At 57.1% G+C, this 23,499-nt stretch overlaps 2 protein-coding genes and 1 non-coding gene across 3 annotated transcripts in view; all 3 read right to left on the reverse strand.

Moving 5' to 3' along the window:
• Nucleotides 1–2,475: 2,475 nt before the first annotated feature.
• On the reverse strand, nucleotides 2,476–4,631 carry FMC1 (formation of mitochondrial complex V assembly factor 1). The gene is made up of 2 exons (XM_008249287.5): nucleotides 4,470–4,631; nucleotides 2,476–2,837 (listed from the first exon to the last, which is right to left on the reverse strand). The coding sequence occupies exons 1-2, from the start codon at nucleotides 4,605–4,607 to the stop codon at nucleotides 2,634–2,636; spliced, it is 342 nt and encodes a 113-aa protein (XP_008247509.1). The 5' UTR covers nucleotides 4,608–4,631; the 3' UTR covers nucleotides 2,476–2,633.
• Nucleotides 4,632–5,051: 420 nt separating this feature from the next.
• TRNAR-CCU (transfer RNA arginine (anticodon CCU)) lies at nucleotides 5,052–5,124 on the reverse strand. The gene has a single exon. It is a non-coding gene; the product is annotated as a tRNA-Arg (tRNA).
• An 8,518-nt stretch (nucleotides 5,125–13,642) lies between these two features.
• The window catches only part of UBN2 (ubinuclein 2), a 94,434-nt gene continuing 84,577 nt past the window's right edge, over nucleotides 13,643–23,499 (reverse strand). Inside the window, exon 16 of the mRNA XM_017338034.4 lies at nucleotides 13,643–13,832. Within this exon, the coding sequence (XP_017193523.3) occupies nucleotides 13,794–13,832 (39 nt within the window). The 3' untranslated portion in view covers nucleotides 13,643–13,793. The remainder of the gene's footprint in view (nucleotides 13,833–23,499) is intronic.

Raw genomic sequence — 23,499 nt, forward strand, 5'->3', positions numbered from 1 at the left:
CCTGGCTTTGGCCCAGCCCAACCCTTTGCGGAGTGAACCAGCAGATGGAAGATCTCTCCCTTGCTCTCTGTTAACTCTACCTTTCGAATAATAAATAATTTGTTTTTTTTTGACAGGCAGAGTGGACAGTGAGAGAGAGAGACAGAGAGAAAGGTCTTCCTTTACCATTGGTTCACCCTCCAATGGCCGCCACGGCTAGCGCGCTGCGGCCGGCACACCGCGCTGATCCGATGGCAGGAGCCAGGTACTTCTCCTGGTCTCCCATGGGGTGCAGGGCCCAAGCACTTGGGCCATCCTCCACTGCACTCCCTGGCCACAGCAGAGAGCTGGACTGGAAGAGGGGCAACCGGGACAGAATCCGGCTCCCCGACCGGGACTAGAACCTGGTGTGCCGGCGCCGCAAGGCGGAGGATTAGCCTAGTGAGCTGCGGCGTCGGCCTAGATAAAAAAAAAAAACAAAACAAAACTCAAGTCTATGATTTCAAACCTATAAGTATTTCTCACCTTTAGGCAATTCTGCCTCAAATATTCCTTTAAAAATGTTATTTATTCTATATAAAATACTGAATTACAGTAAAGGAAATCAAAACATCACTTTAGCCTATCCTTTTGCTTTCTTCACTCTTAGCAAAGTAAAGTATCTTTAAATGATATTAATAACAAAACTATGCCAATTATATAAACCAGAGAACAAAATGTTCAGTGTATCCATTTCTCAGTCCATTCAATTCAACAAATGCATGTTTGACCTCTTAATACTATTTTTTAATGCTTATTTATTTTTATTTTAAATCAGAGTGACAAAGAGAACTCTTCCATCTGCTGGTCTACTCCCCCATAAAAGCTAGGACTGGGCCAGGCTGAAGCCAGGGACCAGAACTCCATCTGGCTCTCATCAGCGCCACGGACTCAGATGTGAGTCATCGACTGCTGCCTCCAGCATCCGCAAGGAGCTGGATCTCGAGCGGAGTCTGGATGCGCTCCCAGGCACTCCGACACAGGACACAGCAGCCGCCCAGGTGCACACGCCTCACAACACTACTGTGTTACCTTAACCTCTAGGAGATGCCGAGCCGGCACTGTGGTGTAGCAGGCACAGCCACCGACTGCAGCGCCAGCTTCCCATATGGGCAGCAGTTTGAGTCCCAGCTGCTCCACTTCCGATCCAGCTCTCTGCTGTGGCCTGGGAAAGCAGTAGAAGATGGCCCAAGTGCTTGGGCCCCTGCACCCACATGGGAGGCTTCTGGTTCCTGGCTTTGACATTACTCTGCCTTTCAAATAAATAAAATCAGTAAATAAATCTTAAAAAAAAAATACATTTCAATCAGAAGCATCTGACATACACCATAAAAGGGACAGACAAGAGTTGAGTTTACAGAAAGAGAAGTCATCCTTATTTGAATGACGAAGCTCATTAGGAGCAAAGACTACTTAGGAGGCTATTTTAAACGGGTTAGCCAGAGATGCAGTGTGTGAACTCGGACGGGGCAGCGGCGACAGTGGAGAAGGCTGCTAGCGCTACGGCAGACTGCACGTGGAGGCAGGGAAGAGGAAGCCATGGAGCCCAAGTCTCTGACTTGGCTCACAAGTGCACAGTGGGAGGTCAAGAGCAAGGGCAGGGCCGGCGCCGCGGCTCACTAGGCTAATCCTCCGCCTAGCGGCGCCGGCACACCGGGTTCTAGTCCCGGTCGGGGCGCCGGATTCTGTCCCGGTTGCCCCTCTTCCAGGCCAGCCCTCTGCTGTGGCCAGGGAGTGCAGTGGAGGATGGCCCAGGTGCTTGGGCCCTGCACCCCATGGGAGACCAGGAAAAGCACCTGGCTCCTGGCTCCTGCCATCGGATCAGCGCGGTGCGCCGGCCGCAGCGCGCCGGCCGCGGCGGCCATTGGAGGGTGAACCAACGGCAAAGGAAGACCTTTCTCTCTGTCTCTCTCTCTCACTGTCCACTCTGCCTGTCAAAAAAAATAAAAAAATAATAAAAAAAAGAGCAAGGGCAGGTTCACAGCAGTCAGAGGCGGGAGGGCAGTGTGCACCCGCTGCACCGTCTCTGGACTCCCCCGCCATGGGCTGAAGCGTCTGTCGGCTTTACCCCGGGGCCGAGGGCCAGCACCTTTCAGGCCTACCGAGGCAACTGGTGGTTCCCAAGAGCACCACTGCCGTAACTAATTCAGCCTTGCTCTTCCCGTACACCCTGACCTCTCTGTATACCACCTGAGTGTGCCGTCTGCTTCCTAACACAGTCGTGTGTTTTCAGTGAGGCACATGTGTATGGTTGTATGCTTACTCGTACACGTATCTGAAAAGGTGCACTTTTAACTGTTAGTAGCAGTTACCACCCATTATGGGAATGGGGAAGACAGACACGGGAAGGGAAAAGAGGGCTTTGATTTTTGTGCTTATTCCATTTTAATTCCTAAAAAACTGGCTTGTATTGCTTTTAAAATAAAATTTAGAAACGTGTTTTAAAGTAGATCAGAGTACAGATGAAATCTTTTCCAGTTTATTCCAAGAACTACCAAGTGAACAAAATTACCGAGAACACTGTATGCTTTAAAAGAACGTTGAGTGATACACACACGTGGATAAAAATGATTCAATGCACACATGAAGGCAGCATCCAAGGAATCTCTCCAAGTTCATGGCTCCCAGCCCTTCCCTCCAGGCTGATGGGGCAACTTGAGACCCACCAAGCCAGCCAACTCCTCCACGGAGCGCTCACCCTTGCCATGAAATTCCTGATGAAGAGCCACATGTTCCCGGATGCTGCGCAGGAGGCAGAGGTAGGTGGCGGCTTGGAAATGCAGTTCATGTTGGGCTCTGCACAACTTCTCACTGGTGACCTGGAGGAGAGCAAGGTCGGATGCTGTTAACACCTCGGCTGCACATACAGGCCCAGAGGGATCGGATAAACAAGCCTCTCTAGAGGGAACATGAATTGCACAAAGGAAATTCAAACACGTTTGCGAGGGCACTGCAAAAAGGTGGCGGGAAATGGAATTCAAGTGTTTGTTGAGGTCAATGCAGTCTTTTGGTAATTGCAACATTTCCTGGATTTTATGGAGCAGCCTCCCCCGTGCAGGCCTGACACATCTACAGGGGCACTGTTAGGAATCAGAGGGGCTCTCTCCAGGGACGTGGCTGAACCTCTTCAAAGTTACCCAGTTTCGACCCCTGGCCCCTTGTTTTGCAAATGAGAAGAGCCCAGCGATGCTCAACGGGTGAACAGCAGAGCCCGGAAATAACCACTGAGCACTCAGGGCACCCAAGGAACCTGCCGGAGCCGCCTGCGGTTAATGCAACGACAAGTAACAGCTCTGGAAGACACCCGTGTCCTCAGCAGTAACAACGGTTTCAGTTTACGCCTATACTTATCATTTACTGGTCTAAACCAATCTGAATTCTAGTTAACTTGAAGCAGCTGAAAACATGGCATCGAACGCTCCCAATGGCTCAAGTCTTGTTTCTTCATATTTAACTTCAAGTTTAGGCTGGAGCCTGGCTCTTTAGTTTGTGCTCTGAGATTGATAGGGATGTGTGCACAGCCCTGAATGCCCACAGTAGCCGTGTCCGAGAGTGGGTCAGCGCCTCGGCACCACTGCCTGCATAACCTCCTCTTTCTCCACGTCCAGGGTTAGATGCTGACAGCTCAGACGCATCGTTTAAGATCTGCAGATACCCGCGCTGTGGCGCCTGTTCAAGTCCTGGCTGCTCTGTGGCCCGGGAAAGAGCGGGGGGCGGCCCACGTGCCTGGGCCCCTGCACCCGAGTGGGAGACCCGGGAGAGGCTCTGGCCACTGCAGCCATTCGGGGAGTGACCAGCGGGCGGGAGGCCTCTGCCATGCCTCCACCTCTCTAAAGGACAGGGTATCCATCAACTGCTGAAAACAGGACTCCGTTGTGATCAATTTCAGTCATTGAAACTTGAAGTCCACGCCGAGCTAATGCAAGGGGTCGCATCCACTGGTACAGACCAACGGTAAAATGGAAGAATTCCCTGCTAACGAAGGCGGCCGTGAGGAGGGCCGGCCCTGCGACCGCAGGACAGCGCAGGGGACAACCCCGCCGCCCCGGGCGTCGTGGCGGCTCTGCGTGAGCTCGGGGCCGGCGGGAGACGCAAGCCCCGCGCAGAGCAGCGCACGACCGGGCCGGCTGCGGACGGCACGCGGACAAGGCGTGCGGCTCCCCCGGGCTCCCCCGAGCCCCGTCCCCGGGCTGCGGCGCGCGCCCACCTCGCCCAGGGACCGGGCGGCCCCCTGCGCCCCCGCAGCTGCTCGCGAGTCCACACCGCGTCCTTTATTCATGCTTAAGTGGCCCTACACGGAGGGACGGCGCGCCTGCCCGGCCGCAACCCTGGGGGCCCGACCGCGGGCGAGCGGACAGGACAAACCCGTCGTCAGACAGGGCGGCCGGCGACGACGGCCCGGCCTCTGCCCTCGGCTCGCCGGCCAGCGCCTCCCGACGGGGCTCCCGTACCCGGTGTGCACGGAAAGCCTTCACAAGGTACCGATAGGCCGCAGTGTCGCGATACGGCCGCCCGGCGGCCGCGTTCAGGTAGCGCAGCTCCCGCAGAAGGCCTCGCAGAGTGCGCGCCGGGGGCCCTAAGGCCGCCATCTTCCCGTCCTCCGGCCGCTGAATGGTACGGCCCGACCCAGACTTCCGGCTCCCCCTATCGACGGGCCAGCGTTCGAATGTCCCACCTCCGCGTTCTGCACAGCCCTAGGAATCGAACGCCGAGCGGCGTCCTAGCGAGTGAAGAGGATAGCAAGTGAGAGCCGAGTGTAACTGCCCCGACACGCCGCGCGGGGCCGAGCGGGAAAAGAAGGCCCTCCTTCCCCGCTGCGGTCTGGGGCCCTGAGGAGACCCCCGCCGCCTCAGGAGAGCGGCGCACAGAGGAGCCCGCCGAGAGCGGCTTTCAAAAGTCAACGTGCTGACACGAGCTCTCGGAGGCGGACCGACCCCGCAATTGGGGTCCAACGGCTGGACACAGCACGCACCCCGTCTTTTAGAGATGAGGTCGGCGAAGAGAGAAACCTGTTTCAAAGGCAAAACTGCAGCCACCCCAGATGGGACTCGAACCCACAATCCCTGGCTTAGGAGGCCAATGCCTTATCCATTAGGCCACTGGGGCTTCTGTGAGCGACGCCCTGAAACATCGTATTCAATCTGTTTCTCCGTGGTACGTCATCCGTAAGTCATCCCCGCCCCGTTCTGGGAAGCCGCGCCCACCCTGTGGAGGCGTGGGGCATGCTGGGAGTTGTATTTTCGAGCACAGAAGGCCGCATACGGCTTTCGAGGCTTTTTACCCTCGAGGCCGCGCCAGGCGAGGTACGGGCGCGCGCACGCGGGGCGACCGCAGGCGCCTGCGCACCGTCGTGCTGGGGCAGACCGGCCGGGCCTTCCCCGCTCGCCTGCCGAGCTTCGGCGCCGCAGAGTTCCTGCCGGAAGCGGCCGGGCCCCTTCCCTTCCGGTTTTGCGCCTTGGGAAGCCGAGCGTGGCGACCGCCGCGGCCGCGTGCGCTTCCGGTGGGAGCGCTGAGGCGGTGTCCGCCGGCCGTGGCGCGCGTGTCGCGGTGGACGTGCGGGGCGGGGGGCGTTGAGAGGCCGGCGAGCCCCCGCGCGGGGCTGAGGCGAGCTCGCAGGACTCCCTGTTCTTGGTGTCTCCGCTGGCCAGCGGGCCGGGACGCCGTCGTGTGTGCCCTCGGAGCGGCCGTCCGTCTGCGGCGGGGACACCGGGTGACAGGGCCGGGGACACCGGGTGACAGGCCGGGACGCCGGGTGACGGGGCAGGGACGCCGGGTGACGGGCCGGGACGCCGGGTGACGGGCCGGGGACTCCGGGTGACAGGCCGGGACGCCGGGTGACGGGGCAGGGACGCCGGGTAACGGGCCGGGACGCCGGGTGACGGGGCGGGGACGCCGGGTGACGGGCCGGGGACTCCGGGTGACAGGCCGGGACGCCGGGTGACAGGGCCGGGACGCCGAGTGACGGGGCGGGGACGCCGGGTGACGGGCCGGGGACTCCGGGTGACAGGCCGGGACGCCGGGTGACAGGGCCGGGACGCCGGGTGACAGGGAGGGGACTCCGGGTGACAGGCCGGGACGCCGGGTGCGGGGGGGGGGGGCGGGACGCCGGGTGACAGGGCCGGGGACACCGGGTGACAGGCCGGGACGCCGGGTGACGGGGCAGGGACGCCGGGTGACGGGCCGGGACGCCGGGTGACGGGGCGGGGACGCCGGGTGACGGGCCGGGGACTCCGGGTGACAGGCCGGGACGCCGGGTGACAGGGCCGGGACGCCGGGTGACGGGGCGGGGACGCCGGGTGACGGGCCGGGGACTCCGGGTGACAGGCCGGGACGCCGGGTGACAGGGCCGGGACGCCGGGTGACAGGCCGGGACGCCGGGTGCGGGGGGGGGGGCGGGACGCCGGGTGACAGGGCCGGGGACACCGGGTGACAGGCCGGGACGCCGGGTGACGGGGCAGGGACGCCGGGTGACGGGCCGGGACGCCGGGTGACGGGGCGGGGACGCCGGGTGACGGGCCGGGGACTCCGGGTGACAGGGGGCCGAGGTTTCCGGGTGACAGGCCGGGACGCCGGGTGACAGGGCCGGGACGCCGGGTGACGGGGGGGGACTCCGGGTGACAGGCCGGGACGCCGGGTGCGGGGGGGGGCGGGACGCCGGGTGACGGGCCAGGACGCCGGGTGCGGGGGGGGGGCGGGACGCCGGGTGACAGGGCCGGGGACGCCGGGTGACAGGCCGGGACGCCGGGTGACGGGGCAGGGACTCCGGGTGACGGGCCGGGACGCCGGGTGACGGGGCGGGGACGCCGGGTGACGGGCCGGGGACGCCGGGTGACAGGGCCGAGGTTTCCGGGTGACAGGCCGGGACGCCGGGTGACAGGGAGGGGACACCGGGTGACAGGGCGGGGACGCCGGATGACAGGCCGGGACGCCGGGTGCGAGGTGGGGGGGTCGGGGCGCCGGGTGACAGGGCCGGGACACCGGGTGACAGGGGAGGGACTCCGGGTGACAGGCCGGGACGCCGGGTGCGGGGGGGGGGGGCGGGACGCCGGGTGACGGGGCCAGGACGCCGGGTGCGGGGGGGGGGGCGGGACGCCGGGTGACAGGGCCGGGGACACCGGGTGACAGGCCGGGACGCCGGGTGACGGGGCAGGGACGCCGGGTGACGGGCCGGGACGCCGGGTGACGGGACGGGGACGCCGGGTGACAGGGGGCCGAGGTTTCCGGGTGACAGGCCGGGACGCCGGGTGACAGGGCCGGGACGCCGGGTGACGGGGCGGGGACGCCGGGTGACGGGGCGGGACGCCGGGTGCGAGGTGGGGGGGGCGGGGCGCTGGGTGACAGGGCCGGGACGCCGGGTGACAGGGGGGGGGACTCCGGGTGACAGGCCGGGACGCCGGGTGCGGGGGGGGGGCGGGACGCCGGGTGACAGGGCCGGGACGCCGGGTGACGGGGCGGGGACGCCGGGTGTTGGGGGGGGGGCGGGACGCCGGGTGACAGGGCCGGGGCTCCGGGTGATGGGGCTGGGGATGCCGGGTGACGGGCGGGGACTCTGAGTGACAGCGCCGTGGACACTGGGTGACAGGTCAGGATGCCGGGTGACAGCGCCGGGGACGCCGGGTGACAGGGCGGGGACTCCGGGTGACAGCGCCGTGGACACTGGGTGACAGGGCGGGACGCCGGGTGACGGGGTGGGAAGACGCCGGGTGCCGGGTTGGGGGACGCCGGGTGACAGGGGGGACACCGAGTGCCGGGGGGATGCCGGGTGACAGGCTGGGGAGCTGTCGTGTGTGCCTGCGGAGCGGCCGTCCGTCTGTGGCGGGGACGCCGGGTGACAGGGCGGGGAGCCGTCATGTATGCCTGCGGCGCGGCTGTCGTGTGCGGTGGTCCCCGGCGCGGGTGCGCTCACATCGGGAAATCGGATGGCGCTGCACTTTATCAAGCGGGTTCACCGCAGTACAAACAGGACACATTCCTCTGGCGCGTTTCTCAGTGTTAAGTGGGCCCCCAGCGCCTTGGACTTGCAGTAGGCAGTCATCTGTGTGTCAGCCGCCCTTGTCCAGGAGGGCCCCCCTGACGTGCGCCGCTCAGCCGTCCTGGGTGCAGGCAAGTCGGGTGGAGGGGCTCCCGGAGCGTCGCGGGCACCCCGGTCCCCAAGCTACCGTGCTTTTGGTGTCTGCTGCTGTTAGAGATGAAAGGCAGAGTTAGGGGGAGAGAGAGAGATCTTCATCTGCTGATTCACTCCACAAACGGCCGCAATGGCCAGAGCTGGGCCCATTAGGAGCCAGGAGCTTCTTCCGGGTCTCCCACAGGGGTGCAGGGGCCCAAGGACTTGGGCCATCTTCCACTGCTTTCCCATGCCATAGCAGAGAGCAGGATGGGAAGAGGAGTAGCCGGGCTTCGAACCGCTGCCCCCCAAGGATGCCGGTGCACCATAGCAAGCACCCTGTTTTCTCTCCAGTCCGTGGTGCTGATCCTGGCTGCTCTGCTGACTTAGGGTTTGTCCCGTGATGGTCGCTGTTCCACCCGTGTCAGCTCCACCATCTTCTGCGGGAGCAGATGGAACTGCTGAGGCACGGGCCTCCCACCCTGGTCCGCTCAGGCCGCTGCCTGTAGCCACGCCACCCTTAATGTACTCCTCCTTACCCGGTGGCAACCCTGACACCTCCAGAAGGGGCCGTAGGGCTTACAGAGGGTGACCCAGTCTTTCCCACTCACACTCATGTTCAGTGTCAGCCTCTTAACAGAAGGATCTGGATTTCTTCTTAAGTGGGGCCCGCACCGCGGCATAGCGGGCTAAGCCACTGCCCGCTGCCCCACTTCTGGTCCATTCCCTGCTCATGTGCCTGGGCAAGCAATGAAAGTCTCAGATGGAGTTCAGGCTCCTGGCTTCGGCCTGGCCAACCCCAGCCATTTTGGCCGTTTGGGGAGTGAACCAGCAAGTGGAAGATCCTCCCTGTCTTGCTCTGCCTTTCAAATAATACTTTTAAAAAATCTTTAAAAAAAATAATAATTGTGGGGCCAGTGTTGTGGCATAGTGTTTGGTAGGTAAAGCCACCCCCTGTATCTCATGGGAGTGCTGGTTCGAGTCCAGGCTTCTCCACTTCTGCTCCAGCTCCCTGCTCATGGCCTGAGAAAGGCAGTGAGGACGGCCCAAGTGCTTGGGCCTCTGCCACTCACCTGCGAGACCCAGGTGAAGCTCCTGGCATCAGCCTGGCTCAGCCCTGGCCATTGGGACCATCTGGTGAGTGAACCAGTAGATGGAAGATCTCTCTCACTTTCAAATAAGTAAATAAATAAATAAATATTAAAAAAAAAAATAGCGTGGTAAGAGTTGATAAGAAACCATTCTGGAACTTCCTTTTACTGACCTGCCTAGAGACTCTTAGCTCACACCCGAGCCGTTCTTTCACTAAGGCAGAGTAAATAAACAATCGTGAAACCCTTGGCTCGGGGCAGGTGTGTGGTTCGGTGGCTGAATCGCAGCTTGGGTATGCCTGGTGCAGTCCTGACTATGCCCATAGGACTTCGTGCTATCATGCACCCCAGGGGGCAGCTCACAGGCTGGGGGCTCTGGTGTCCATGTGGGGGACCTGCCTGGGCTCCATGCCCCTGGCTCTGGTCTGGTTGTCATGGGCATTTGGGGAGTGACCAGCAGATGAAAGATCTTTCTCATACTGTTTGTCTCTATCCTTATCCCTGTGCCTCTGCTCTTCAAAAAAATACAAATAAATTGTAAAAGATGGGTTCATCTTGGTGCAGAGCTTTGAAATGCATGCATAGGAGAGGTCTTTATACAGCTCATGGAAACGAACATGAGAAACTATGGACTTTTAAAATTTCACATCCAAATACATAGATGTATTTATTTATTTGAAAGGCAGAGTTAGCGCTTCCATCTGCTGGTTCACTCCCCAGTGGCCACTTTGACTTCGGCTGGGCCAGGCCGAAGCCAGGAGCCAAGAGCTTTATCTGGGTCTTCCATGTGGGTGGCAGAGGCCCAAGCACTTGGGCATACTCTACTGCTTTCCCAGGAGCGTTAGCAGAGAGCCGGACTGGAAGTGGAGCAGCTGGGACTCGAACCAGCACTGGCAATGCAGGCAGTGTGTCTGCTGCTGTTTGCATCTGGAATCCGAGCTGTCTGGTGACAACCTCGGGCAGGAGTGCAGCACAGGGGCAGTGCAGGCCGGCCGGCCTCAGGCCTCCACCTTGGCGGCTCTCGCCTCCTGGTTCTTGTCTAGCTGCCGCTCTGTGGGAATCCCGAGTGACGGGGGAGCCCTGAGACAGGCAGCATGAGCGAGGTCCTGTGAGCCTGCCACTGTGGCCCCGGCCTGTCGTGCGGAGCAGAGCTGCCCCTAAGGGAAGCGCTAGCGGTAATAAAACAGTGCTAAGTGTTAGCAGCGGAACACAACGCAGTCTGAGCGAGTTCGTGGTGAGGATCTAGCTACACTTTTTAGGTTGGCAGCCTAGGAAGCCATTATGTCAAGTTGCCCTGCACAGTGAAGGCCAAGCAGGTAACAGGAGTGAACCTTACCTCTCCCACGGGACGGGGCTTTTCCTGCCCAAGCCATCATTGCAAAAGCAGGAATGTGTTCCCAGTGAGTCCAGGCCATCCAATTTTCAAAAGTTGCAAATCCAGAGCTTTTATGAGATGCCCTCACCTGTACATGTCGGTCACCAGCTCAAACAACACTGTTAAACAGCACTTCCGTTGGCCCTCTGTAACCCAGGGCCAAGAAGTATAAACCGTGCCCCGAGTCCTTGTCTCCCTGGACGCGCACTGCAGTCCCGTGAGGCGGTCTTCCGGTTTCACCCACTCACCCGCGTGGGAGGAGCTCCGGACAGTTCCGTGACTTAGCCACCATCACCAGGTGGGCAGCTGTGGAGCCGGGTTCTGACCCCACACAATCTTACTCCAAAGCCCGTTAGAAGCTTTTAAAATGTGGTATCAGAAGAGATGTTATTAAAAGGATGCTGGGCACCCTCAGAATTTTCTAGTAAGGCTACAGACCAAGCTTGGAAGCTGCACAACCAAGGAACTCTCCAGAAATCCTGCCACAGATACAGCCTGCTGACATCACCAGGCACAGCCGCCACAGCTTGCAATGCTGACAGAGCAGCACCGGGCAGGCACCATCTAGACACCTCCGCTGGCACTGGACGCTGGCTGGAGCGGGCTCTTCGGCATCACTGTGCCAGAATAAGCTGAAACCATCGCCCAGGAGTCACGTTCTCGGGGCAGGCGTGTCTCACTGCATGGCCTGGGTCTTCACCAGCACCTGCTGTGAGCCGGGCACGCTTGTAGGCGCTAGGAAAGGCAGTTAATAATTACAGCGTGTCAGATGGTGATAGGCGCTATGGAGAAAAAGAAACCATGGAGCCAGGGCCGGGAACTGGGCCCTGCTACGGTGTGTTCAGGGAGGTCTCGCTGACGGTGCCAGCTGAGCAGACGGCCAAGCGAGGTGAGGCATCAGCTTGTGTGCGTGCACATGCTGGGATAGGGCGGTGGCCAAGTTTTTAACGATGGAGACCAGACTCTACGGCCATTCCCAGCCACTCTGAGGCCACTTGCTGTGTCCTTGCAGCAGTGTTGTAGGCAAAGGAGGAATTCTGTGACAACAGCGTTCTGTGCCCGGTGCCCCCGGGGACCAGACCTGGCTGGGGCCAGCCTTTGCTCCCTGCCATCACAGAATGTAGCAGACCCCAGGAAGAAGGCTGCACATCAGAGCGCACGTGTACTTACATGAGCTGCATCCCAAAGCAGTTGCTTCTAGACTCCTGAGTGTGCATCCGGAGCCGCACAACCTTGTGCCCTGTGTGCGTCCATACTCACAAAAACCTTGTGCCCTGTACATTTTTTATTTATTTTTAAATTATATACATGTATCACTTGACCAATTTGGTACATACATTATAAAACATGCACAAAATACAAACCAAGGATTTTTTAAAAGGAAATAACTATTTTGAAAATATTTTATTGTATTTATTAACAGTAAAAAAGTCTTAATTTCCTCTCGGTCAAGAGTAGCTGATTTTATTTAAAACGATGTAATGCAATAGGTTCCGTTAGTTTGAAAAACCTTTGACACATTTGTTCAGGCAACAGAATCACATAGTGATAAACGTTTCTCAGCGTCCATTTGCAAGCTGCTGTCTTCATAGCATGAGTCTCCTTTACAAGGCCAGTTCACGTCTCACTGACAGCGGAGAGGCCATGCGGCACGGGCAGGGCGGTCAGCGCTCCCGCTTGGTGGGGCTGGGGCACAGGACACCTGCCACCCCCAGGGCGCGGCTCAGAGACCCGGCCACTGCTGTCCTTGACTGCGGGGGACCACATGGGACCTCCACACCGGCTCCTGGCGCCTTCTCCCGGGCCTCCCCTGGCCGAAGGCGGCCACACTCTGAGGGCAAGGGCGCTCCCTTTCCTTCTGGTCCCCGCTGCCTGCCCAGGCAAGGCCGGCTCCTAACGGGAGACCAGGCGAGGCCGCCTCTGCGATGTCCACGGCTATTCCCACGGTCCAGCAGTGCCTGCCCTGGCAAGGGCTACTCTTCATCAGACCAGCCTCCTCAACGGCATCCGTAGCCGACGAGCTGCAGGCTGCGGACCAGCGAGCCTGAGCCGCCAGTGCAGGGAGGGCTCGGATCCCTTCTCCCCGTGCCAACAGCCTGGCCACTCCTGGGGGCCCTCGGCCTCCCCTGCGCCAAGGCAGCACTGGCTCGTGCGGCTTTTCCAGGAAATGGCCGGGCAATCTTTGGTTTTAAACACATCCAGCTTGCATAACACTACAGTTCCAGAGTTCATCTGCACTTCTCCGCACCGCCAGCTCTGTCTGCAAAGCGGGCTGTGAGGGCCGCCCAGCCCCACCCTTGCCTCGCCTGTGCAAGCTTTCATTGCACAAGCAGAGGGCTCGCAGAGAGCACCGATCGATGGTAGTGACAGGCTCCCTCAGGCCTTGATCAAATGAGTAGCTTTTCCAGCTACTTTTGGGTAACACACAGGTTAATGGTCATTATTTAAGAGCCTCTTTCTTGAGGTGTGAGCAGTCTTGCCGTCATCACATTGCCCCTCCCCTAGCCTGCGTGTCTGGCCGAAAGGGCCAGGTCAGCTCCACGCCCAGTCCTTGCACTCCCTCCTCTCCCCGGAGGGGCCCCGGGGCTTGCACACTGCGTCCCCGTCTTCTGGGAGGGCTCCCGCATCACTGGCTGCCCCTCCCTGGAGGGGCTCCGGGGCCTGCACACTGCGTCCCTGTCTTCTGGGAGGGCCAGATGCCCTGCAGGGCTCCCACATTACTGGCCGCCTCTCCCCGGAGGGAGGCCCGGCCTCCCGCCCCAGCCCCTGAGTTTCAGGGGGCTCCCTGTCCAGAGTCGTCTGTCCCTCTGGGTGGTCCTTTTCGCCGGGTTCCTTCTTCACAGGACCATGGCAGGTCCCCGGGACTGGGGGAGTGCAAGCAGGCGGCTGGCATGTCTGTCCCTGAACTGTGTCTTGAGGCAGATCCAGGCCCTCGTCCCCCAAACTCCAGGAGACAGGCCGTGCGTGCCCCTCGCTTGGAACGGGGTGAGGAGGCAGCGTCCCCGCTGTGGCCTGCCCGGGGAAGGAAGGGCCAGCACGCACACAGCTGCTTCCACGAGGTCCTGTCACGCTCGGACACAGCCTGGCGGCCGCGGGCAACTGCCACTTCCCCACACGCAGCTGCAGCTAGGGTTTCGCCATCTCTTAGCATGGTGCAAAGATGGTCTAGCTCCTCCTCCCTTTAGAATGTGGAAGATCTGGCCACCTACTGCTTTGTTCTCAGCCTGTGGGGTCTCTGGTGGAACTGACAGAAAGAGTCCCGTTTTAGAGAGAGAAGTTACAGCGCCAGCGCCACCTCCTCGTGGTCAGACGCCCAGTGCGTCACGGGCAACACGCGGCGCTCTGACTTAGGAAGGCATAGTTAACACAGGACTATCGCACATTTATGTGACTACGCCGATGTTTACATCAAATCTAGGTTGTGTGGGTCTGACGTTACTGACAGCTAGAAGCACACCTGAAAGTGTTGGGGCGACCCTCCACACACAGCTGTGCACAGCATGACAGCTAACAGCAAAGTCCGGGAGGCCGGCTCAGGTGGCAGCCTGGGAGCAGGAGGGGGAAGGGGTGCTGGCCAGCGGGGGCCTCTGTAAGGGTACGGGCTGATGCTTGGTGATCCAGGGTCCCAATATGAATTTGTCTCAAGTAGTCAAAAGGAGAGAAAGCCCCAAATTACCATGGTGGTGCAGTGCCGAGCTCCAGAGTGACCCCACTGCAGGCAGTGCAGACAGAAGCCCTCCGACTCCCCGAGAAGGCTGCCCTCTACGCAGCTTGGGGGGCAGGGGACACCTCCCGCAGGAGTTCTTAGCCGCCAGCATTAATCTGATCGACTTTGTCTGAACTTCATCCTACGTCCCTGAAAGTGTCGGAAGAGGCCTTGGCTTTGCACTATCCGCAGGACTCTTTAGAAGAACACATTGCAAACCCAGGCCTCAAATAAAGCCCAGTGCGAAGACTCCAGAGTGCAGGCAGGCAGAGTAAAACTCAGCAAACAAACAGGATAAGCCATAATCTGCAGGGTCAGTGCCACGGCTGCATTCCAGGTCCGCTGTTGGCGCCTGCAGCTTTGCTCTGGGAAAGGCCACTGGTGCTCCCAACCCACCTGCTTCAAGCACAGGCCGGAGCCAGGGCCTTGGTCTTGTCCCCAGGAGAATCCCTCAGCTGAGAAAAGCTGATGGACTCAGGGAAAAACAAGCACGTAAAGAGACAACAAATGGAACAAGCCACACTGGACGCACCAGAACGGAACAAGCGCAGTGAAGAACCAGAAGTCAGGTCACAGAGCTCCTCCGTGAGAAGAGAGCTACGATGAGGAGCAGGCGTCGGTTCTACCGAGCCAAATCAAAGCCCCAGGGCCGGGGAGGCTCGGGTGGGACAAACCCAGCAGACTGCATAAAGCAAGAATGGAGACTGTGGTCGAGATCGGCTGAAGCAATTTCCCCAGATGACGCTGGGGAGTGCTGAGGAGAGTGGAGAAAAGCACGAACACCTAGGATCCATGGAGAATATGGCTGGCGTTGTGCACAGATTAAGTCATAGCCTGTGATGCCAGTATCCCAGAGGAACACCAGTTCGAGTCCCCGCTGCTCCACTTGCGATCCAGCTCCCTGCTCATGCGCCTGGGAAGGCAGCAGAAGATGGTTCAAGTATGTGGGCCCCTGCACCCGCATGAGAGACCCGGATGGAGTTCCTGGCTTCAGCCCAGCCCAGCCCTGGCTGTGTGGCCATCTGGTGAGTGAGCCAGTGATGGAAGCTTGCTCTGTCCGCCTCTCCCTTCCTCCCTGTTACTCTTTCACTGGAGAATACCAGTGTCCACACTGCACAACACAAGTCCCAGGAAGAGAGAAAAGAGAAGGAAACTTGAAAGTGAGAACTTTTCAACTGAAAATGGATTCCAAGAGTCTCACAGAAAGCAAAACAACAGATAAAGAAAAACCTAAACTTTGACACATTCTGGTGAAATTAAATCTTCTTGAGGGAAGGAGCAAACAGTCTACAGAAGAAGGAGATCCACAGTAATCGCAACAGAGACTGCAGACAAACTAAACAAAAGAAGAGCAACAAAGCTGCGTTTCTAAGTGATGAAGGAAAAAACCCTAGAAAATTCTGGCTGGCTACACAACCATCTAAATGTCAAGAGGCCTTCTTTGAAAAAGTTCCACTACCGACACAGTGGCATGAGGGGTTAATCTCCAGCAGCAGTGCCCGCATCCCGCATCCCACGTGGGCGCTGGTTTGCGTCCCGGCTGCTCTGCTTCTGATTCAGCTCCCTGCTAATGCGCCTGGAAGGGCAGCGGAGAGTGGCCTGAGTGTTTCAGCCCCTGCCACCCGCATGGGAAGAAGCTCGTGGCTTCCGCCTGGCCCAGCCCTTGCTGTTGTGGCCATCAGGGGAGAGCACCAGTGGATGGAAGCTCTCTCTGCCTCTCCCTCTCTGTAAGTCTTTCAAACAAATAAATCAATCTTAAGGGGGAAAAAAGTTCCCTGAAAAACTACACAACAGTATCTGACACCTTTAGTTCCTAAGAAATGCAAATCGAAGGGAAGAGGCGCTGCCTCGAGGCACGGGGAGGCTGTGCTGCCGGGGTGCAGAGAACCGGTGCAGTGCAAAATGGCTAAGCTCAGAGGTCACACAGTCAGCACAGCCCCTGCAGTGCTACTCCTGGGTGTACACCCGGGAGAAGTGACACCACGTCCGCAGAGAAGCTGTACACAGGCACAGGAACATCACTGCTGGAGTCCAACAGGAGAAACAGCTGGAGAATCTCTCACTGATGAATGGGCAAACTGTGATACATCAAGCAGTGGGACATTTTCTGAGACAGCTACCTGGTTATCAGATTGAATATCAGAGCAAACACATCAAATAAAAACAGAGGGACCTCATACGGGAAAAAGATGAAAAGATTTTATGAAAAAGACAAAGCCACAATGAACATACATACTCAAGAGCAATTGTGGTTCTTGGAAAAATGAACCTGAGGCATGGGAAGACCGAGGAAGAGAGAGGCGACATGGATGAGCACAGAGAAACAGGTCCAGGGAGCCGTGAGGATACAACGTGATGCCGACACGTTCTGCAAGTGTTGCTCACACGTAAGTATTTTGGGAAAACCACCTGACCTAATGCAGTGAACGCCTACGACCAGCACTCCCAGAACATTAGGAATAAGGCGTTCTTACTTCCTAAAAGCTGTACATCAGCTACCGGGAATAAGCACCATACTTGAGGTGCCCCTCCAGCTACTCTGAGGGACCAGTCTCACGTTCTACGACAGGACAAGACAAAGTGTGCGAGGCACAGGCATTACACACAGGAGCCTGAGTCACTGTGGGGGCGGCCAGGACCCCGGGTCAGAGTGCCTGGTGGGAGTCCTACTCCTCTGCTCCCCAAGTCCAGCTTCCTGCTAACGCACACCCTGGGGGGCAGCAGAGGATGGCTCAAGGGTGGGGGTTCCTGCCACCCACTTGCAAGCCACACAGAGTGCAGGCTCTTGGTTTTCGTCTGGCCCAGCCCTGGCTGTTACGGGCATTGGAGAATGAACTAGCAAATTAAAGGTTGCTCTCTCTCCACTCTTTCAAGTAAAATGAAAATAAGTAAAGACTTTTTTAAAAAGTAAAAGAATTAGGAGATGAAATGGTCATTACTTGTAGAGGGTATGATCATGGGCATCGGAAAGATTTTCGGATAGGAGCATTGAGCACAGCTGCAGGATGTAAAATCAGCTTCCAGAATCGAGCGCCATGGCATCCCAGCGGTAGTAAGCCAGGGCAGAGAGGACAAAGGCATTGCTGGAAGCGACAACCAGAAAGAGCCAGAGCCCGATCCATGAGCAAGATCGTCAAAGACACTCTCAGAGTGTCCCTGGAAGGCATGAAAGGAAGGTGTAATAAATGGAGACACCCCGAGTGGGGTGATTGAACCAAGATCCTATTACAGATGAAACTTGACCCTAATCAACATTGCTGCTGGATTTTTTTTCCATGGGATTTGAGATTTTTCTTTTTAATCCTAAAAGAATTAAAAACCTCAATTCACTGAACCAAAAGAGAAGAGCAGAAGAGACTCTCTTTATGAGAGACTGAGGTACACACTGAGTCTACAGTGGTAAATAGTAAGACACTGGTATGGAAATAAAAAGAACAGTGGAACAGGCCCTGCTACATCTAAGAACATGACATGAGAAGAGAACAGTGCGTCCAACTAATAAGCCAAGTATTGATGTGCTGATGGTGCTAGGAAAACTCTCCCAGAGGAAGACAACTAAAGCTGGACCCCGTTACACAACATGCAAAGATGGGCAACAGCTGGGTGGGAGCGGAACCAGTGACGGACCGCGCTGTAGTGTGAGCAGGCTCCAGGACGCGTCGGCGGCTTGGGAGCAGGGAGATGTCTCACGCACAAACACAAGACGAAAGGCAGATCTGCGGAAAACAGCAGGGCTTCTGTGTGACACAGGACACAGCTGCGGGGCCGGGCCTCTGGCCTGTAGCCAACACACCAGCTAGATGCCGCCTGCACTATGATGACCTGGGGTGGCTGCTGTCGCCATCTGGGGAGTAAACCAGACGACAGGAGAGCCGAGTCTTCTCTCTCAAATACATTAAATTAAATGAAATTAGATACAAAATATCTGACACACCTAAAACAGATGAGATTACTATCTACAAAAAGAGACAGAAGACATAATTGATTAACGAACAAAGCAGGTGAACAAGCAATTCATGAGAAGACAAATCCCTTAGCCTTGCTGTGACAGAGCCGAAGCCAGCCTAGGTGTTCCCAGCTAGGGAACAGGAACCTAAGACCTGGCAGACGCACACCTGTTACTGCTACGCAGTGGGGAAGCAACACACAGGACGGACACAGAGCGACACGGACAGCTCGGAGAGACAGGGAGGCAGGAACAGGGTGTCACCTGCACAGACTGGGACTGTGTGGATGCAAAGTAACACTGCTTATTCCAAAAGGATGTGTGCGTCACGAGGGGTACCCCTGGACCAGGAGACTGCTGGAGGAGGGAGCCGGGCACAGCCTGTGTGACAGTGTGCGCCTGAGGCCGCGGTGGGCGGGGGGCACAGAGCTGCCTCCTCACTGCCCTTCCGTAAGCGAAGGGTTTGCCACCTGCGATGGAGGAATTTCACGCAGTGTTGGTTCGCGACGGGATACTGAGCATAAGGACACCTGACCTAGATAGACACTGTGGCGTCTGAACTTTGGAGAGGACAGCACGAGGAAGCGTGCATTTGAGCAGCGAGAGACAGAGAAGACAGTGCCGCAGCAGCCACGGTTTCCTCGCTCGTCATGTGCTAGGCACTCTGCTAGGTGCTTCCCGCCCCTGGTCTGAGTGCCACCCCCGACAGGTGCCGTCCCTGGGGAGGCTCCTGAGAAGCCCGGCCCAACTCGCTCTCTTGCTCACCCTCAGATGGGGAGAGTGGGGGAGGGACACACACAGCGACACGGAAGAGGTCAACACAGAGACAGAACACACGAGCCGCGTCCCCGCGCACACCCAGCACCGCCTGGAACCCAAGCATCGGCGCTCCGGCATCAGCCCATGTGCTTCCACGTGCTTCACTTCCAAATGCTGGTGACCTTGCAAAGGAAACCCTCACTTTCTTAAGTCACTTCCAAAGCTTTATGTAAGCGCTGTAAAACTTACAGGAAGTGAAACCACGGGGTCAATTTTCTTTGATGCAGAAACACTGAAAACTATGCATAGGGTCTTCAAAATATTCATGGAAAAATATGAAAAAGCATGGATTTCAACCTTTTGTGCCAAATAAACTCTGTCTCTTCCTTTTCCTTTTCCCTGTGCTTTCGAAGTCCCGCAGCGCGCCAGAAGCAGACAGAGAGCGCGCGGTCCCTTCTGTGGACTCCGCACTCCCTCAGCGGCAGCCCCCTACAGGACATGGTGGCTGCGCCTGAGTGCCATCAGTGCCGCGACGGGCTCCTTCCACGTGCCATGTCCAAGGTCACGGCGACACGGTGCACACGGACGCCAAGGTCACGCTGCTGGCACTCGGACAGTGGGCAGCCGTTCTCTGGGGAAGGAAAGGGGGTTGTGGGTGGGGAGGCTTGCTTTGTACACCCATGTAGGTTTGTCTGTTTCCTTTCAAGGTAGGAGGACAGTATCTTTGTAAGAATTATTTTAAAACGTGTAGTGCATTTTGTCTTCCCTTCGAGCCATTCAATTTCGGCATCTGGTAGGGTTCCTTCTCCCTGCTCCCCGTGCTGCCTCCCGTCTGTCTGCCTCGCTGGCAGCACGTCCTCGCGTTCCCCACTGAAATGCGCCGCCGCGTACAGAGAACAAAAGCGCGCGCTCCAGTGTTCAGGCTGCACGTGCTGTGCGTTCACACACGCGACCGCGGACGTTTGATATACGGACATCTCGCTCGTGTCTTTTTAAAGTTTTATTTATTTTAGTATGATTTATTCACCACACATTGCACTGTTTCCAGCTTTTACTATTGTAAGCGATGCTGTGACACAAACCTTCGTACAAGTCCACTTTTTCCTTAGGAGATCCGTAAAAGCAAAGCAGCCGTCACCAACTTGTGACATCTGGCTTCCAGCTCCATCTGTGACTGTTGGCCAGCACCTCTGAGCCAGCCACTTCCCCAGCCCGTCTGAGACGACGTCTCAGCCGCGTGTGCTCCATGTTCCTTGAATAACCCCAGCTGCTGTGCCCCGTCTGTCATCCAGTTGGCTTCCTTTTTCCCATCTGCTGACTTCTTGGCTCTCTAAACTGTTAGGCTTATTTTGAAATCCTTAACTTTTTGGATCATGATTTTTAAAAATTTGTGCAAGTTTGTTTTACATTCAGAATAAAACACAAAACTAGCAGAGTAAAGCCAGCTCTTAGGGGACAGCGCTGTGGTCCCTACAGCAGGTGCGGCACAGCTCGTGTCAGCATCCCACACGGGAGTGCAGGTCTGAGTCCTGGCTGCTCTGCTCACAATCCAGCTTCCTGCTACTGCACCCGGGGAGGAGAAGACGGCCCAAATACCTGCGTCCCTGCCATTCATGTGGAAGACCAGGATGGAGTCCTGGCTCCTGGCTTCAGCCTGGCACAACCCTGGCTGTGGAGTGAACTAGTGGATGAAAGATCCCCCTTTGTGTCACTCTTTCATATAAGTAAATAATCTTAAAAAAAAAAAAAAAAAGGCTCCCATGTATACAGCACTCACTCTGTGAGGCACTGGCCAAGGTCTTCACCCTGAGGACAGGTGTTTAACCTAAGGAGTGAGATGCAAGTTGGCTGTGCCCCACCCGACACTATCTGGGGTTGAGACCCAGGCTGGACCCCTGAGTCCAGCCATGACAGCTCAGGGGTCTGCCATCCACGGGGGAGATGTCCGCTGCGTCTGGCTTTGGCTTGGCCTCTGTGGGAATTTAGGGAAGGAACCAGCAGACGGGAGCTCTGTGCCTACTGTTTTCAAGTAATTGAAAGAAAAAGAAGAAAGTGAAAGCCACGTGAAGGGCAGCTACTCCCACACACACACTCGGCCAGACGTCCTTGGCCCTCGTTGCACTAGAACCTGCAGCCCTCCTCCAGCCACGTGTGAGGACCGGGGCTTTCAGAACTTCTCCTCTTCATCTTCCTAACACAGTGAAATACACCCAAAGGAGCAGCAGCCCCTTTCTCTATTCCAGGTGTGGTCTCTGCTTTCTTTGCGTATGTATGAACGGACAAGCGGCTCAATCTCAGAGCAGCTGGGCTCAGACCCCCGCCCCAGCTTTCTGAGGTTGCATTCCTGCTCGGGTCTCCCTCTGCAAAACAGGACGACCACTGTGGGTCATTCCCACGTCCACATTCTGGGCCCTGATCCTGATAGCGCCAGCGACACACACCCTGTTAGAAGGGAGGGCCTAGTGAGCCTGCACACAAGCACTCCCACCGTCTGCCTCCTCCACTAATCCAAATGTCCCCTCCAGCAGACTCATCTACTCCCCGTTTCTCCGTCAATCAAACCCTCCCATCCTTGCAGGCCCAGTCCAGCATCACCCACCACATTCGGCTCTCCCAGGCTGCACCAGTGCCATTTCCCCCCTGCCCTGGACGCGATCGCCGAGCAGCAAGGGAGCACACTTTTGCACCAAACCTTGAACTGCTGTGTTTTAACTTATGTGCCTGGAAACTGTGAAGACACTGTAGCTGGGGACGGTGTCCTCGACTTTGGCCTTCCACAGTGCATAGCACAGAGTGACACAGACAACAGACACTCACAGACTGTATGATTAAAACCCACTGCCTGCAGTGCCGGCATCCCGTATGAACGCCAGTTCTAGTCCCGGCTGCTCCACTTCTGATCCAGCTCTCTGCCATGGCCTGGGAAAGCAGTAGAAGGTGGCCCAAGTGCTTGGACCCCTGCACCCATGTGGGAGACTCGGAAGAAGCTCCTGGCTCCTGGCTTCAGATCGGCGCAGCTCTGGCCCTTGTGGCCATCTGGGGAGTGAACCATTGGATGGAAGACCTCCCTTTCTCTCTCTCTCTCTCTCTCTCTCTGCCTCTCTACAACTGTCTTTCAAGTAAATAAAATAAATCTTAAAAAAAAAAAAAAACCAAGTTAATAGCCCAATAACACAACAGACACAAGAGTAATATGTACATTCCTCTTTATTTAATACAACACATGACACATACAAAAAGAAAAAGCACTCATGTAAAAGGCCCTGTCACCAAGGACAGACAGGAAACAGCCACACCGAATCAAACAAGGCTCTTGCTTCAAACACGGGTTTGCTAGCTACACCTGGAACATGAGCGAGGCTGTTGCAAAACAAGTGAAAAAATGAACAAAAATCCCTGCACTGAAGGGAGGGTTTCCATGGGACTGATCAGCTAATTCACAGATCTCTACTTAGGAATGTGTATGCTCTCAAGCATCCACACTTCACCATTGTTTTATGAAATGGAGCTTTTTGGTTAAAAAAAAATTCATCTGCTCTTTTTTTAAATTTTGTTTTCCCCAGCAGAGGACGACAAGAACTCTCTGAGAACCGGAGTTGGGAGGTCGGGGGCACTTCACACCAAGCCCGCGTGAGGGACCTGCAGAAGCAAGACGGCAGTGGGAGAGGCTGACTGCGAAGCCACTGCTGGCAGCCAGCGCGGGACGGCCGCTGGGAACGTCAGAACGGAGGCGCTGAGGCTCAGTGCAGGGTTCAGTAGCAGCACTTTGTCCATATCCTGCTCTGGTTTGAGCCGGAAAATTTAACGAGCACCAGTTTGTCTCAAAAGAGCCTTATGCATACACACACATACATATCCACACCCATTCACCTGTCATCACCACCCCCTTTTATTTAAATTTAATATTTTTTTTTTACTAAAATAATACAAAAAAGGGAGACAGGTATATTTACAAAAATCCATGGCTGGTACAGTACATAATTTTTTAAGACATACTAAATGCTACAATCTTTCAGGTCCTGAGATTATTACAAATATCAACTCAAAGCTTGTGTTCAGGTCCAGTTTTTAAAGGAGGAAAAACAACCCCAAAACATGAAGTCACACACTACTTCAAGGCAGTGAGACGCAGTACAGTGACTCGTGCCCCACCCACAGGACTGCCCACCCTCTAGACGCCTTGCTTCAGGACTGGCTCTGCAATGGGGGGGGGGGGGGCATCTGTCAAGTATGGGCGTGGCTAAGGAAGAGGGAGATGTATACCGGGGGAGCTGCTCAGAGAGCGGACGGACGCTACCGTCTAGACACGCCCTGCCTTCCCTCCTGCTACCTAAGGAGAGTCCTGCCCTTATGGAAACGCAGGCTAAGGGCTTGGCCAAAACCCAGAGTCACCGTTTCCAGTCCGCTGCAGCAAACAGCTCGGCGGTTTCCTGACGACTCCTTCTTGCTTATACTGAGCGAGAGCTACCTGCACTGACTCTGACACATCACTCAGGGCGC

Source organism: Oryctolagus cuniculus, chromosome 3, assembly GCF_051225735.1.
Source record: "Oryctolagus cuniculus isolate XC-2025 breed Fujian yellow rabbit chromosome 3, ASM5122573v1, whole genome shotgun sequence".
Taxonomy (NCBI): domain Eukaryota; kingdom Metazoa; phylum Chordata; class Mammalia; order Lagomorpha; family Leporidae; genus Oryctolagus; species Oryctolagus cuniculus.

Bases quoted from the DNA above. Each gene is read 5' to 3' on its own strand.
- FMC1 (XM_008249287.5), bottom strand. From the start codon at position 4,607: ATGGCGGCCTTAGGGCCCCCGGCGCGCACTCTGCGAGGCCTTCTGCGG. The intron at 2,838-4,469 runs GTACGGGAGCCC...GCTCTCCTCCAG, and splicing joins AGGCTTTCCGTGCACACCGG to GTCACCAGTGAGAAGTTGTG.